Source organism: Artibeus jamaicensis, unplaced genomic scaffold (assembly GCF_021234435.1).
Source record: "Artibeus jamaicensis isolate MK-2021 breed Jamaican fruit bat unplaced genomic scaffold, CSHL_Jam_final contig_2259, whole genome shotgun sequence".
Classification (NCBI taxonomy): Eukaryota; Metazoa; Chordata; class Mammalia; order Chiroptera; family Phyllostomidae; genus Artibeus; species Artibeus jamaicensis.
In genome coordinates, this window is record NW_026521468.1 from 4,843,665 (window position 1) to 4,857,203 (window position 13,539).

The 13,539-nt window shown below is 57.9% G+C and overlaps 1 protein-coding gene across 3 annotated transcripts in view; it reads left to right on the forward strand.

The window, feature by feature from the left end:
• The window catches only part of RAB37 (RAB37, member RAS oncogene family), a 51,497-nt gene extending 38,523 nt beyond the window's left edge, over positions 1–12,974 (forward strand). Inside the window, exons 1-9 of one of the 3 annotated variants that reach the window (XM_037167275.2) lie at positions 3,484–3,905; positions 6,609–6,719; positions 7,749–7,790; positions 8,285–8,351; positions 8,449–8,501; positions 10,113–10,178; positions 10,796–10,852; positions 10,928–11,004; positions 11,208–12,974. In XM_037167275.2, the coding sequence (XP_037023170.2) occupies positions 3,552–3,905; positions 6,609–6,719; positions 7,749–7,790; positions 8,285–8,351; positions 8,449–8,501; positions 10,113–10,178; positions 10,796–10,852; positions 10,928–11,004; positions 11,208–11,313 (933 nt within the window). In that variant the 5' untranslated portion in view covers positions 3,484–3,551 and the 3' untranslated portion in view covers positions 11,314–12,974. Of the gene's footprint in view, positions 1–3,480; positions 3,906–6,608; positions 6,720–7,748; positions 7,791–8,284; positions 8,352–8,448; positions 8,502–10,112; positions 10,179–10,795; positions 10,853–10,927; positions 11,005–11,207 lie in introns of those variants that run through there. The other 2 variants (XM_037167276.2, XM_053661095.1) reach the window with 2 other exon arrangements.
• The last annotated feature ends 565 nt before the right edge of the window (positions 12,975–13,539 follow it).

Sequence of the window (13,539 nt, forward strand, 5' to 3'; positions counted from 1 at the left end):
GTGACTGTAGTTGTAGAGGAACAAGAAAGACAGCCACGCCTACTACCCCGCCCCCACACTGCCCTCGTCTTGCTCCCCCAGGTCCTGCGGGGCTCCCCACTGGCTATACACCCCAGAAGCTGGAAAGCAAGGGAGTGCGTTGGCTCGGATTGTTCCGGTCCACCTTCCAGGACAATAGGAACCTGGGGAGGCAAGAGCAAGGCTTCACATTTTTAAAATGATGCAATCGTAGCATTATGGTCCTAGGGTGCTGGTTGGCCGAAGGTGAAAGTTTCATTTTCAGCTCTCGGTTTCTCTCTGGACCCAGAACGGGGGTGAGGGGACAGCTCAGATTAGGGAAGTGTTCCCAACCCACAGCCACCTGTGGTCCAAGAAGGCCTCCCTCAGCCCGTGAGTTTGGGGGTTGGCCCAGGCCACAGAGTCCCTGACCTCTGCTGGGGGCAACCCAGGACATGCTGCAACCTCCGTCACCAGGGGCTGCAGGGTTCCTGGGGTCTCCCAGAGACTATTCAGAAGGATAGTCTTTCCCCACTACTGCCAGCTGCTCTGGGTAACTCTGCCCCAGCAGTCCCCTGGAGAGGGTCTGGCTCTCCTCCCGGACTGGTCTCAGGAGCTGCGGGGCCCTTCTTTGGGGTCTCCAGAATCCTGGGGAAGAACGAATGTCATTTCTTGGGCAGCCTTGGTGTTTGAGAGGCCAGCTTCTGGGACTGAGCAGAACACAGGCCCGTGAGGCCACACTTGGGGCTGGGACACACACAGTAGGGTCATGTTTGCAGAATAAGAGAAGGGGAACCCCAGACCCGGAGCTTGCCCAGTGGGTCACAGACAGGAAGTCAAGGGCCCGCAATGGACAGGGCTTCAAAGCAAAACAGAAATGAGAGCCCAGCCAGGGTGTGGAGCCTGGAGTCCACCAGTGCCTGGGCTCTCCTGCTGCTGGGAGCCCGCTGGGCTCCAGAGTGCCGGCTGCGTCCGGGGGCGGGGGGGGGGGGGAGGGGGGGGGGGAGGCTTCCCTTATAGCCCCAAGGCCTCCCGGGAAGTGAGCCAGCATGTCTGGTGCCTGGTGTCCCCCACCACGGGCCCCTGCCCAGGCTGCCCCCTCACAGTCACACTCAAGTCACCTGGCCCACTGCATGCCCATCACGCTTGGGGAGTGGGGGGAGGGGGACCTCCACATTTTGCCACTAGCCTGGTAGGGAAAGTGAGGCCCCCGCCCACCTGTGGGGAGGAAGAATGAGCGTGGTTAAACTCAGAGCTGGAAATGAACAGCCTGAGATGGGGCAGGCCGGGCTCTCCCTCTCCCCTCGGCTGGACCTTCTAGAGCCTCACTGTCTCCTTGACACCGGTCAGCTCCGGGAAGCTTTGATTCACTCAGGACAAACCCATGGGCAGCTTACACGGGGGAGAGGCTGAGGGTATGACCTAGGCCCGAGCCTGGGGACACCTGGGTCCAGTGAATGGCCCGGGAGCACAAACAGACACGTACCCTGCTCCTCAGCTGTGGCACAGACCCAGGGGACCCCATTTGCTGGTGTCTGAGTGTAGCAAGAGCAGCTCATGGTAGGAGCCACGCCAAGGATACGTGGTGGGTCCTGGGCCCACTCCACACAGCTGCTTATCTGCAAAGAGGTTTGTAGCCATTGCTAAGGAAATGTCTGTCTCTGAGGGCCCCCCATTCTTTTCCTTCCCAGAGAAAGGTCTCTTTCCAACCCTTGCTCAGAGCAGCCAGCTCTTTGCACCACAGCGAAAGACTCTTGTGGCATGCTGAGCAAGGGGGCTGGGGACGCTGGGGTCTCCTTCAAATATCAGTGGTCTGGGGGTCCCCGGAGAGCCAGGCACCAAGACACGTGCTTATCCATCTGTCATTCACACGGAGATTTCAAGGACTGCTGATTCGCAAGTGGCCCGTGGCTGGCCCGTGGCTGGCGCTGGCTGTAGCCTGAATTCCTGCGGGAGGGTCACTGAGGCACTAGGATCTCTGACACACCTGTGGGCACGGCTCACAAGGCTGAGAGCAGCCCGGGCAGCAGGAGAAAAACAGAGGCCTGGGACTTCTGCTTTAAAGGACACAGGGTGAATGGGGTCACTACTAGGGGACCCCCGAGCCAGACCCCAGGGCCTCTGGAGCAACCCTCAGCCCAGAAACCACCAAGCCTGTGGCTTCCGGGAGTGGCACCTGCCCAGATCCTCTGTGGACACCTCCCAAATCAAGGTCTTCCCCAGCTCCTCCATTCCCAGCTCCATCAAGCTGGCTGGCAGGTCCTGGAGGCGGGTTTATTGGGGTGCTGACATCAACGGGGTCCATGCAGTAGTCTTTCCGGCCAGCCCGGTTCGGGTCCTCCTTGCTACTTCTTGGCTCGGCATTCCCCACACTCTCCAGTCTTGCCCAAATACCGCTGCAAAATTCATCCTCCGAAAGGCACTCTCTGCTCACACCCCACCCAATACCTCCCTAGCTCACTACTGGCTTTTGAGTAAAATCCAAATCCATTGTCTATGCTGCTTCTCCTCTCCCATTCACAGCTCCTCCTTGTCGGAGTCCCACCCCACACCCTGATGGGGTTCTGGCAGGCCCGCCTCTGCAGAGTAACTCCAGCTGATGCCAAAAATCCCAGGGCTGGACACAGGTGACCTACCATCACCCATAAGCCACGCCTACCTCTTGTCCTTCACCCCAACACCTAAGCAGAGGTACAGGTGCTCCTCCCCTCTTTACATCCCTCAAACAGTTCCTTTATACTACGCCCACCCTGCGCTGTGTCCTGGCCTTGTTAAGCTGAAACGGCTTGTATAGAATGTTGGGCCAGACATAACTGAAGGGTTGGCCCAGGCCGCAGAGTCCCTGACCTCTGCTGGGGGCAACCCAGGACATGCTGCAACCTCCGTCACCAGGGGCTGCAGGGTTCCTGGGGTCTCCCAGAGACTATTCAGAAGGATTCACAGCGTCAGAATTCATTTGGTATCAAGTGTTTAAGGCTTACTAGTTGCCTTAAACTAGTAAAGGTAGAGGGTCCCAGGTGCGAGGGCCAGCCCTGCCTTCAGGAGCGCCTAGACCAGTAGCGTCGTGTGGCGAAGGCTGTCCCATGGTGGAACATTCTGGACGCAGTCCGACAGGTTGGGGAGAAATGAGAGGGGACCTGCACTGCAGGGTCAAAGTTGGAGCACCAGCCAGTCGGGGGCCCTGGGCTGCAAGGTGAATATTGGTCAGTAAATAAAATTTTTTTTACATGCGCTCAGGCTGGGCTGCGTTATATTAACAGCGATACTGCCTGGGCGCTTTCCTCAGAATGTACACCTTCTCTCAAACGCAGCGCTGCACTGTGCTGCGCTGGGCAGGGCCCTCGCAGCCTCTCCGGGACCCGGACCCCCCCCCCCCCTACACCTGTTGACCGCCAGCTGGCTGGGTTTGGGCTCCGCCTGCTGGCCGCGCTGCGCAGCGACAGCGGAAACTCTGGCACTGGAGCTCGAGTCCTAAAGATGCCGGACCTTCCGCAGCGGCGGGGTCTCCAGGGAGCGCCATCTATGGGAACTCAACCTAAGGATGGATTTGGCCCATGCCCTCAGAGCAGGAAGCCGGGTCAGTGTTGCTAAGGGGGCCCGCCTGCTCCACGGGCGCTGACCCTGCGGTCCTACGCGCCCTGGCAGGAGAGCCGGTTCCCGCCGGTGTCTTTGGGGTGGCAAGACACAGGGAGGAGCCTGTCAGGGTCCTGGCCCTGGCGGTGGAGGGATGGAAGAAGTGGGTGGAGCTAAGGCGGAGCTGTTGCTGCGCTGTCCCTGGGCGCCACTGGCCCCAGCTCACCTCGTCCAGAGACATGACAGGCAAGCCTGGTGCCGCCGCTGCCACCCAGGATGGCGAGGTCCCCGAGCTCTCCCTGCCCTGCAGTCCGAGCTACGATCTCACGCACAAGGTGGGTGGACACTACGCAAGGTAGCTGGGGACTCCCGTGCAGGCTCTGAGAGCCATCCCTCCCCGTGCCCTTTGGCTTGAGACCCTGGGGCTCCTGGTACCAAGCGCCTTTCTGGCTCCGCCTAAGTTGGACTCAGCCCTTCCCCCAGGCAGCCAAGTGTCCCAGAGTAGAGAGGGAGGGTCGAGACACATCCCAGCCTGTTGGAATCTGGGGTGGCTCTGCCAGGGCTGGGAGAGGAAGCTTGGAAGTGACTCCCCACCCCAATTTTCTTCTGCCACACTCTGGCTAATATGAGTCCCCGGGGACACCTGTGCTTCTCAATAAGGGTTAACTCTCCTGGACACAGGGACCCGAGGGGCTAGGCAATAGGGATGGACACCTGGACACACAGAGTGGACAACTCTGGGGCAGTGGGGCAACTTGAGGTTAATGCGCTTCTCCCAGCTGGGCTCTCAGCTGAGACCTGACACCCTCCAGTTTCTTCCTTAGACCCGAAACTCCTTAGGTCCCCCAATAACCACAAGTCCTTCCTCTTCCCTTTCCGCTCCTGCCTCACCCCTTCTTCCAGGAGGATGTTGCTAACCAGAACGGAGGCCCACCTGGGAATTTTTAGAACCTGAGAAAGATCTCAATCGTTAGTCACAAGTCCCCCTCCTGGGAGAGTATAAGTCAGCTCTCTGGGTCTCAGTCCCTCTACAGGGTGACCCTGTACAGAAGCAGGTGAGGGTGGCAGTGGACACTGGTCTGTCCCCTCGTTCCATGACCTTGGAGCCAGCAGACACCAGGAACTCCGGAAGAGGGGCTGAGGGAAGCCTGTGCTTCTGCGCGTCTTCTAGGCTTGCTGCTAGTCGTGTGAGCAGGCCGTCCTGTGGCACGGGGCATGGCCTTGAAAGAGACCTGCCTCTTTCTGGGCCTTGGTTTCCTCCCCACACACAGGGGCTCAGTCTAGCTAGGAACCTGGGCCTCCACCCCCATTGTTTCAGGGGAAACCACTCTGCAAGTCACCGCCCAGAGGGCCCAGAGCCGTTGAGATAGGAGCCCTGTGTGGGCTCTCAGCAGGAAATGGGCCCCGCGCCTTGGCCTTTGGTGGGAGGGAAGCTGCTAAGGGCCAGCCCCCGAGCTGGTAGGAACAGCCTGACCTCCTAGCCAGAGGAGGCAGCTGAGCTGTTTGCCTAGGAGGCTGGGCAGCTGTTTGTGTTCAGGGGATTTGCCTGGCTTGGTGGGTGGCTGACATCGTTTGCTCAAGGCAGCCGTGACCTGTAACAGACCCAGGAGCTCGCCCTCCTCACCTCCTTGCTGGGGGCTGGGACCCAGGAGCCAGGGTGCAGCGCAGGCTACAGAGGGGCCCCCACAGCATCTGTGGGGAACTGGCCCCTGGCCTCCACCAGCCTGTGAGCCCTCAGCCTGCCCCAAGAGTCTGATCCGGGACGGGCTGGGACTGCATTAGAAGGGATGGGGCTGCAGGCTGGTAGTACACCCATGGGCCACTCTTATGAAGTCTTATAGCTCCTGCTGACGTTATTGGTCCTAAGCATTAACAGACTCTAGAAAGGCCTCAAAGAAATGATCCTTCCTTCCTCTTAGCCACTGTGGAAACCACGCCACAGGTTAAGGAACCTTCCCAAGGCCCCCCAGTAAGCTATTTACGAGCCGGGAGCCCAGCCTTCACACACCTTTTGCTCAGCCCTCATTCCTCTCCACCGCTGTTAGCTGAGCCCAGTGTCCCATGTGCAGAGCGGGAGAGCCATTGTCAAGGTCAGAGCCTCAAGAATAACCCAAACTTTGTCCCTGCTCAACCCACTAAGTATCTAGCTGGCCATCAGGGAAAATTCTGGCATTAGGTCCAGACCTCTGTTCTCCAGTACTGAACAAAACCTGGACAGAGGGCTCCCTTCCCCGACCCCTGCCATGCCATGTTCCCCAGAGAAGGGGAGCAGAGACTGGCCAAGCAAACACGGATGGGACCCACCCCACCGCCCCACACTCCCTGCCCCACGGTGACCCAGCAATGCCAACTTGTGGCCATTTGTCCCACTTGGGAGATCTCTGCTGAAAGAACTTCAGACGAAATGCCTCCCCAGCTCAGTATACATTTGAACCTCCCCCAGGTCATGCAACCTTACTACAAACGTAAAACGTCATCAGAAACTTCCAAATAAATGTTGTGACCAAAGAGAGAACCCGAACGACAGCCCCTTGGGGCCACGCCTTTGTAAACAGCAGTGCCCCACCCCCATCAGCTCCTTGGGTGGAAATCCTGTCCAGGTCCAAAGCGTTAACACCTCCCTTCCCTTCTCCGGCAGTACAGCCCTGCCACGCATGAACTCAGGCGTGGCCTGAGCACGTTCAGTGCCGTGGGAAGGAATCTGGGCCTGCTGTGGCAGGGACAGAGGCGTCCAAGATGAGTGAGGTGGCTCTCCAGGGCCACCAAGCACATCTGGAGGCCTGCTGGTGCCAAGGTCTCAACTCAAGCTTCCAGGAAAGTGGGGAGAGACAGGAGGGTCAGAGGGGGAGCCTGGGAGGCAGGAGCAGGGACCAGAAGAGGCAGAGGGAAGGCAGCAGCAGGCTTTCCAGACTCAGAGGAGCCCCTGGCTCTCTCTGCACCCTCCCCTCACCCTCTGCCCATTCTTCCGGGGCCTCTCTTCCTGGAAGCACAGAAACACGTCCAAGTCCCCATTAACTGCCTCTGCCCCCATCTCCTAGGTGATGCTTCTGGGAGACACAGGCGTCGGGAAAACCTGTTTCCTGATCCAATTCAAAGACGGGGCCTTCCTGTCCGGGACCTTCATAGCCACCGTCGGCATAGACTTCAGGGTGAGGTGGCTGCAGGCTCTGCCTCCCAGCAGTGAGCCAGGGGTACAGCTCTGGCACAGGGGCGCTGCCCTCTCCTTGCTGACCATGACTCTGCAGGACAGCGGTGGCTCACTGCCTGGACAGCACAAGGGCTGATCCCCTGGGAGCACTGAGGTGGCCAGGTTTGAGGCGTCTGGGCTTGATGGGCTCCTTGCCCCACTACAGAATATGAAAAACAAGAGACTGAGTCTTGAAGTTCTGCCCCAGCCAGGCAGACACATCGACGGTGTGAGCTGAGCGTCCCGGGCCTCAGCCCTATTGCTCAGCGTCCTCTCACCGGGGCTCTTTGGCGAGGCCTCAGAAGCCCACCACTCTTCCCAGGTGTGCCAGGAAGCACCGCACTGCCCGGGTTGAAGAGCTGGGCTGGGCTGGCCAGGTCGGGAGAGAGCGGCTCGCCGGGGCCCCTCCTCTCCCCTTGCAGACCCCTCCTTGCCAAATCTGCATCAGGATGCTGAGTGGGCACTCTGAGCCCTGCACACCCAAAGGGTCTGGGAGAGTAAGGTCTAACCCTGGCAGGGGGGTCTATCAGACGCTGGGTGCCCCCCTTCCAGTGGGAAGGGAATGAAGCTCCACTTAAGAGAATTAATGGGCAGCTGGAGAAGGTCCCCAGGATGCTGGCAGGCAACTCATCTCTAAGAACTTGGCTGCAGGATGGGGCTGAGCTCCTGCAGAGGCAGGTGGAAGTGGGGGAAATGGGCCCCCTGCTGAGCCCTGGGAAGAGCCAGGCCTTACCCTGGCTGGCATGTTGTGAGATGGGCAGACGGAGTTCCCAGAAGAGAGGGCTCCTCGATGGAGGCATCTGGGGACAGGGTCCCACTGCCCTGTTGGGGTGATATGCCTGAAGTCCTCTCTCAGACTCACCACTCCCCCTCTAGCCCTGGGGAAGGACAAGGACAGGATGTTTGCTCCTCAGTAGGATGTCAGCAGAGCGCTGGAGGCAAGCCTCCCCTGGCCTCTGACCACCCCTCCCTCTGCCCCTTTCTCTTGCAGAACAAGGTGGTGACCGTGGACGGTGTGAGGGTAAAGCTGCAGGTGAGACCAAAGGCTCTGGCGGGTGGCGGGGGGAGGGGCCTGCCCTTTCTCTTCACCCCAACCAGCAGGAGGTCTGTGGCCCTGCCCTCAACCTGGGCTAACTTCCTGTGGGCACACAAGAAGGAACAACAACTTCTGTGCGTGTGATGTCTGCAGAGAAAGCAGCTCCCAGGCACCCTCTGCCAAAGGAAGCTCAAGTGCCTGCGGACAGACTGTCTTGCCCCGTCCTTCCCTGTTCCCCGGGTCTCATCTGCTCTAGGAGGCTGGAGTCTCCCAACCCCTGGGCTGGGGAGGAGGTGACAGCACTGAATAAGCTTGAGAACTCCGTAACTGTCACCAGGCACGACATCGTCAGGTGTTCAGAAGCCCGTGAGAACCTGGGGAAGGAAAGATCCCAGCTTCCCACACGTCTGTCGAACCACAGCCTGGGTTTCGTGTGCCCACCACAGTCCCTGCCCCTGCCCCCTTCTGACCGTTTGTGCATCCCTTCTCAGATCTGGGACACCGCCGGGCAGGAGCGGTTCCGCAGTGTCACCCACGCTTACTATCGAGATGCCCAAGGTCAGTCCCTCGTGCACTCCAGCCCCTTCCCCAGCCCACGTGGGACAGCCACCCTTCTGCCCCAAGCCCCCCCGTGTGATCTCTCTCTCCCCTGCAGCCTTGCTCCTGCTGTATGACATCACCAACAAGTCTTCCTTCGACAACATCCGGGTAGGTCCCTCCGTCCACTGCCCCACAGCGGGGGGCCTGCGAAGCCCCACTGCTTCCCGCTTTGTGGGGAGGGAGTAGAGCGCGGGACTCCGCTGACTTGGAAACATACCTGAGCTGTGACTCAGAGGAATAAACTGCCACTGAGTAATGTGATGGACACGTGGAGGCCAGGCAGGCTGTCGTGCGCCTCTGCCACCTGCTCGGCCCCGATGGTGAGTCATGTGTGCGCTCAGTGACAAAAGTTCAGAAAGTACCCACTCCACCCTGGTCAATTACCCACAGAGACCAAGGGGGGGGCCCCCCCGCGCAGAAAAGGCCACCCATACATCCAGCTGAGCTGCCAGAAAGGGACGCAGGCAAACAGGGGCTCTGTCCTCACAAGCAAACTATTGACAAAAAGAGATTAATGATTCGACAAATACAAATAATGACTCTGTGCGTAGCACTGAAAAGCTTTCACAGGCTCCCTGACCTCAGGGGGTTGACAAGCAAACTGGAGGAACTAGACATATAGATATGAAACAACTTATAGAGAGGGTGGGGGCCTGGATGCTGTGGCTCGGTGGATTGAGCGCCTTGCCTGCAAACCAAAGGGTCACCAGTTCAATTCCCAGCCCGAGCACGTGCCTGGGTTGTGGGCCAGGTCTCGGGGTGGGGGGGAAGCACGCAGGAGGCGACCACACAGTGATGTTTCTCTCCCTCTCTTTCTCCCTCCCTCCTCTCTCTGAAAATAAATAAAATATTTTTTAAAAATTAAAAGTAAATAAATACAGAGGGTGGATATCCATGGCACTCATTCTGCAACCTCCAACTCCATGCTCACAGCAGACATCACTAACCAGTCTCAGTACCTTTTTTTAAGATTTCATTTATTTATTTTTAGAGAGAGAGGGAGAGAAACATCAGTGTGTGAGAGAGAGATTGATTGGTTGTCTCTCGCATGCGCCACACCAGCAACCCAGCCTGCAACCCAGTCATATGCCCTGACTGGGAATTGAACCAGCGACCTTTCAGTTCACAGGCCAGCACTCAACCCACTGAGCCGCACCAGCCAGGGCTCAATCACAGGAGTTTTGATCCCGGAGCCCTGATGCAGTCTTAGAATCCTCAAAAAGAAATTGCTGCCCTGGCTGGTGTAGCTCAGTGGATTGAGCGCGGGCCTGCAGACCACAGGATCGAGGTTCGATTCCCAGTCAAGGCACATGCCTGGGTTGCAGGCCAGTTCCCTGCAGGCCAGTTCCCAGCAGGGGACTCATGAAAGGGAACCATACATTGATGTTTCTCTCCCTCTCTCCTTCCCCCCTTCCCCTCTAAAGATAAATAAATAAATAAATCTTTAAAAAAAAAAAAGAAATTGCTGGTGACTACCAATGCTTTGTGAGACAGAGCCCCTGCCACCTCTATAGAACCAGGAGTTGCACTCATGGGGTTTGGGGCCTCCTAGGACCAGAGAGGCCAGAACAAGAATGCAGATGAGAGAATGCACAGGGCATGGTGTCTGGGGGACAGTGAGCAGCCCAGGATAATCCAACAGGGCAGAAGAAGGAAGAGCGAAAGGGCGGGGGAGAACGGTGCTCAGCCTAAGCCGTGTTCAACTTGCCCCTCCCACAGGCGTGGCTCACTGAGATTCACGAGTATGCCCAGAGGGATGTGGTGATCATGCTGCTAGGCAACAAGGTGCGTGGCTCCGTGGCGGGGTCAGCCTACCCCAAACCTCCTCTCCTCTCTGCCTGACACAGCATTACCTTGGCCCAGCCTCATTGCTGCCCCAGAGTGTTAGCTGGACATCCTTCCGGCAAAGAATTCTTTCCAGTCTCCATTCAGGGGTCACACCCACCTGGTGGCCTCAGCCCCTCTCATCTGCCCTTGGGAAGCTTTGGAAATGGCCCCCTGCAGGGAAAGCTCAAGCTGCTGCTCATCAGATCCGAGGTTGCCCGGCTCTTCAGTCCCTATTAGAGAGTAGTGACTAGGGTCACAAATGCAGACCTAAGTCCCGAAGGGTTAGCCCCAACTACTGTCACCCCTCTGAAACTGGGTCACCACACATTTGCTGAGGAGAGTTACCCACCTTCCCAAGTGGGAGTGAGGTCCCAGGACTGGGAGCTGGGGAACTCAGCCTGAACCAGGTGAAAACCCTGGCCCCATGACGATCATACCACCCGCAGTCCCACTGGCCACCAGCAGAGGGCGGGCAGCGCCTGCTCTTGGGGCAAAAGATGGGCCTGCGGGGGCAGGAGAGGGGCCAGCTGGGGTCAAGGCTTCTTTCCCCAGAGTGACCCACCTGGGCTTAACAGGCAGACGTGAGCAGTGGACGGGTGATACGTTCGGAGGACGGAGAGATGCTGGCCAGGGTAAGCGATTGACTGTGGGCAAGGTGACGGGTGGGGGCAACCAGAGGCTGGTCCTGAGGACACTCTCCCTGGCAGGAGTACGGAGTTCCCTTCATGGAGACCAGCGCCAAGACGGGCATGAATGTGGAGTTAGCCTTCCTGGCCATTGCCAAGTGAGAGCTGAGCAGGGAAGGGAAGCATGCAGGGCGGGGTGGCACCATCTGGGAATCCAGCAGGGCCTGGCCTCCAGCCCAGCCCCTGAGCTCAGCTGAGTTCTGCATTCTGAGGCCCACTTGCCCCAGGCTGTGGGAGAGGGGAGGATGCTCTCGGCACCTCGCTCCCTCTGCAGCCCATTCATTGCTTCTTCCTCTTCCAGGGAGCTGAAATACAGAGCCCACCGGCAGGCTGGTGAACCCAGCTTTCAGATCCGAGACTACGTCGAGTCCCAGAAGAAGCGGCCCAGCTGTTGCTCCTTCCTGTGAATCCCAAGGGGCTCAGAGAAGGCTCCGAAGGCCCACAAGGATGCAGCCTTCTCCCCCAGACCTGACTGATTCTGAGAGACTGAGCCAATGGAGAAAGAGTTGCGGGACCCAGGGCATAGCCCCTTCCCAATTGGGGGCTATACGCCACCTCTACCCTTGTTCCTGGAGCTTCCCTGTATCCCCAGGGAGGGTAAAACATTTATATTTCATTTTAGTGCTACACAATATAACGCACGAAAGAACCGCACCAGAAAACCAAGGTAGGGACCTGGTGGCCCTTTGCCTTCCAGTATATACGAGGACTCGGGGGCCAGGCCTCCCTCCCACCCATGCTGAGGGCAGTATCGCTCTAGTTCACTACCAGGGAACGTGTACTTCTGGGGCATGAGGGTAGCCAGTGACTCTGTTCCCACTCTCCCTTCAGCTGGAGAAAGGCTAAGCAGACCCCCCTACCCCCCACCCCCTCACCCCACTCCCACCCCCACCTTCATTTCCTCCAGCTCCCCAGGGAACAACCGGTTCCAATAAAACGGGCCCCAGTGCTAGGATCTAGACCGAAGCTTATCTCTTATCAGGGGAGATAAGAACTGTCGAGGTTGGGCAGGGGCCCAGCTGCCCGGAAGGGGGAGAGAGGAATAGCAGGGATTGGGTCTGTTTGACTTCATCTGGCCTTACTAGCCCCACCCCAGGAGGTGCACCCCTTTCCCTCAAGTTCGCAAGCACAATGGGGCACCTAGAGACATTGGTTCCTATTTCCAAACCTCCCGGAATCCCTGGGGTTATCTTCTTTTCTGTCTATGCCCCCGGACACCTAGGGTCACAGTGAAGGGAAGGTTATTCTCTGTCCCAGCCCTTTGGCAGGTATGCAGCCCACAGGCTACTTCTTTAAACGGAGGTAGGGCTTCTATCTCCTGAGTAAAGAGTGAGATAAAGAGAAACCCTTAATTCCTAGAGCAGGTGGGGAGCAAACCTCACCCCATGTGTATCCCCCTAAACCCAAGTGCTGCCCCTCCCCTGACCACCCACACCCTTTCTTTTCAAACAGACTCCAGGGCCCAAAGGCTTTTCCTCCCCTCCTGCTGGGACAGGTTAGGGAATGAGGGGTCGTCCATTTCCTGTTAACCAAAACACGTGTGCAAAACAGGGTCCTGTGGGTTAGTGTGGGGTGGGGAAAGAGGCAGCAAGGAGTTTAATGTGGGACCAAGGTCACCTGTCTCCCAAAGCCTTGATCCCAGCAACTGGAAGGAGCAAGGAGACCTATATGTCACGACCCACAGTCGCCTTTATGCCAGCTCTCCAGGCCAGGGGCCGGGGGAGCTATGCACATTTCTGAGGCTGCTGCTTTTGCTTTCAAGGCAGAAATCCTGCTGTCTGGGCAGTGTCAGCAGCTCCAACTTGGGCCCCGATAAGGAAGCTCTCCGAGGCCTCTCCCGGGACGAGCAGGGAGGAGCCTGACCTTGCCCCAGGCAGGTCACAGGGGATCCGGCACACAGGCTGCTCTGGGCCTCTCCCATTTGTGTTTTCAGAATTAAATTGCAGTATTTTGGCAAACACATCCTGTCCACTGCTTCTCTGAGATGTGCGTGAGGAGTGAAGGATCATGTTGAAAGGAATGTTAGTGCTCTTTGGAGGAACTGTCATTAAATGCCAAAATCACTAGATCCTCGTCCTTCAATGTCGCCAACTAGTCACCTCACCCTTAACAGCCTGTCCAGTCCCTGTGACCAGCCTTTTATCTGTCAGGAGCTGAAAGAGGGCTTATATTACTGTCCTAATAATTTTTTTCTTTCTCTATTGAGGAGAAGCAGGACTCTTTTCCCTGTAGACTGTACCCAGAGATTGGTTACCTGGTGCTGTTCTGCCTGTCCCCAACTCCCTGGTCAAACGCTAATGCCAATACTCATGCCATTGCCCTAGGTGGCCCGTCTTCAGTGGGCAGCCTCGTGAAGTCCCTCTGCTGAGTCCTCACATTGTCCCAGTGAGGATTAGAGCACGCACCCCCATAAGCAGGTCCTGGGACAGCACAAAGTGACTCCACAAACAGGAGACTTCGTCATTCAAACAACTCTGTTGGGTCCAAGGTGGACCTCAGCCTTTTTTCATAAGACCGGTTGAAACACGCAGCCCGGGAGATCGGTTTCCCCAGCAACGGTCACTCCGCCCCCCCCCCAGTCCCACCCCGCTCCTCCCACCCCCGCATTGAAGCTGCACAGAAGGTTTTGGCCA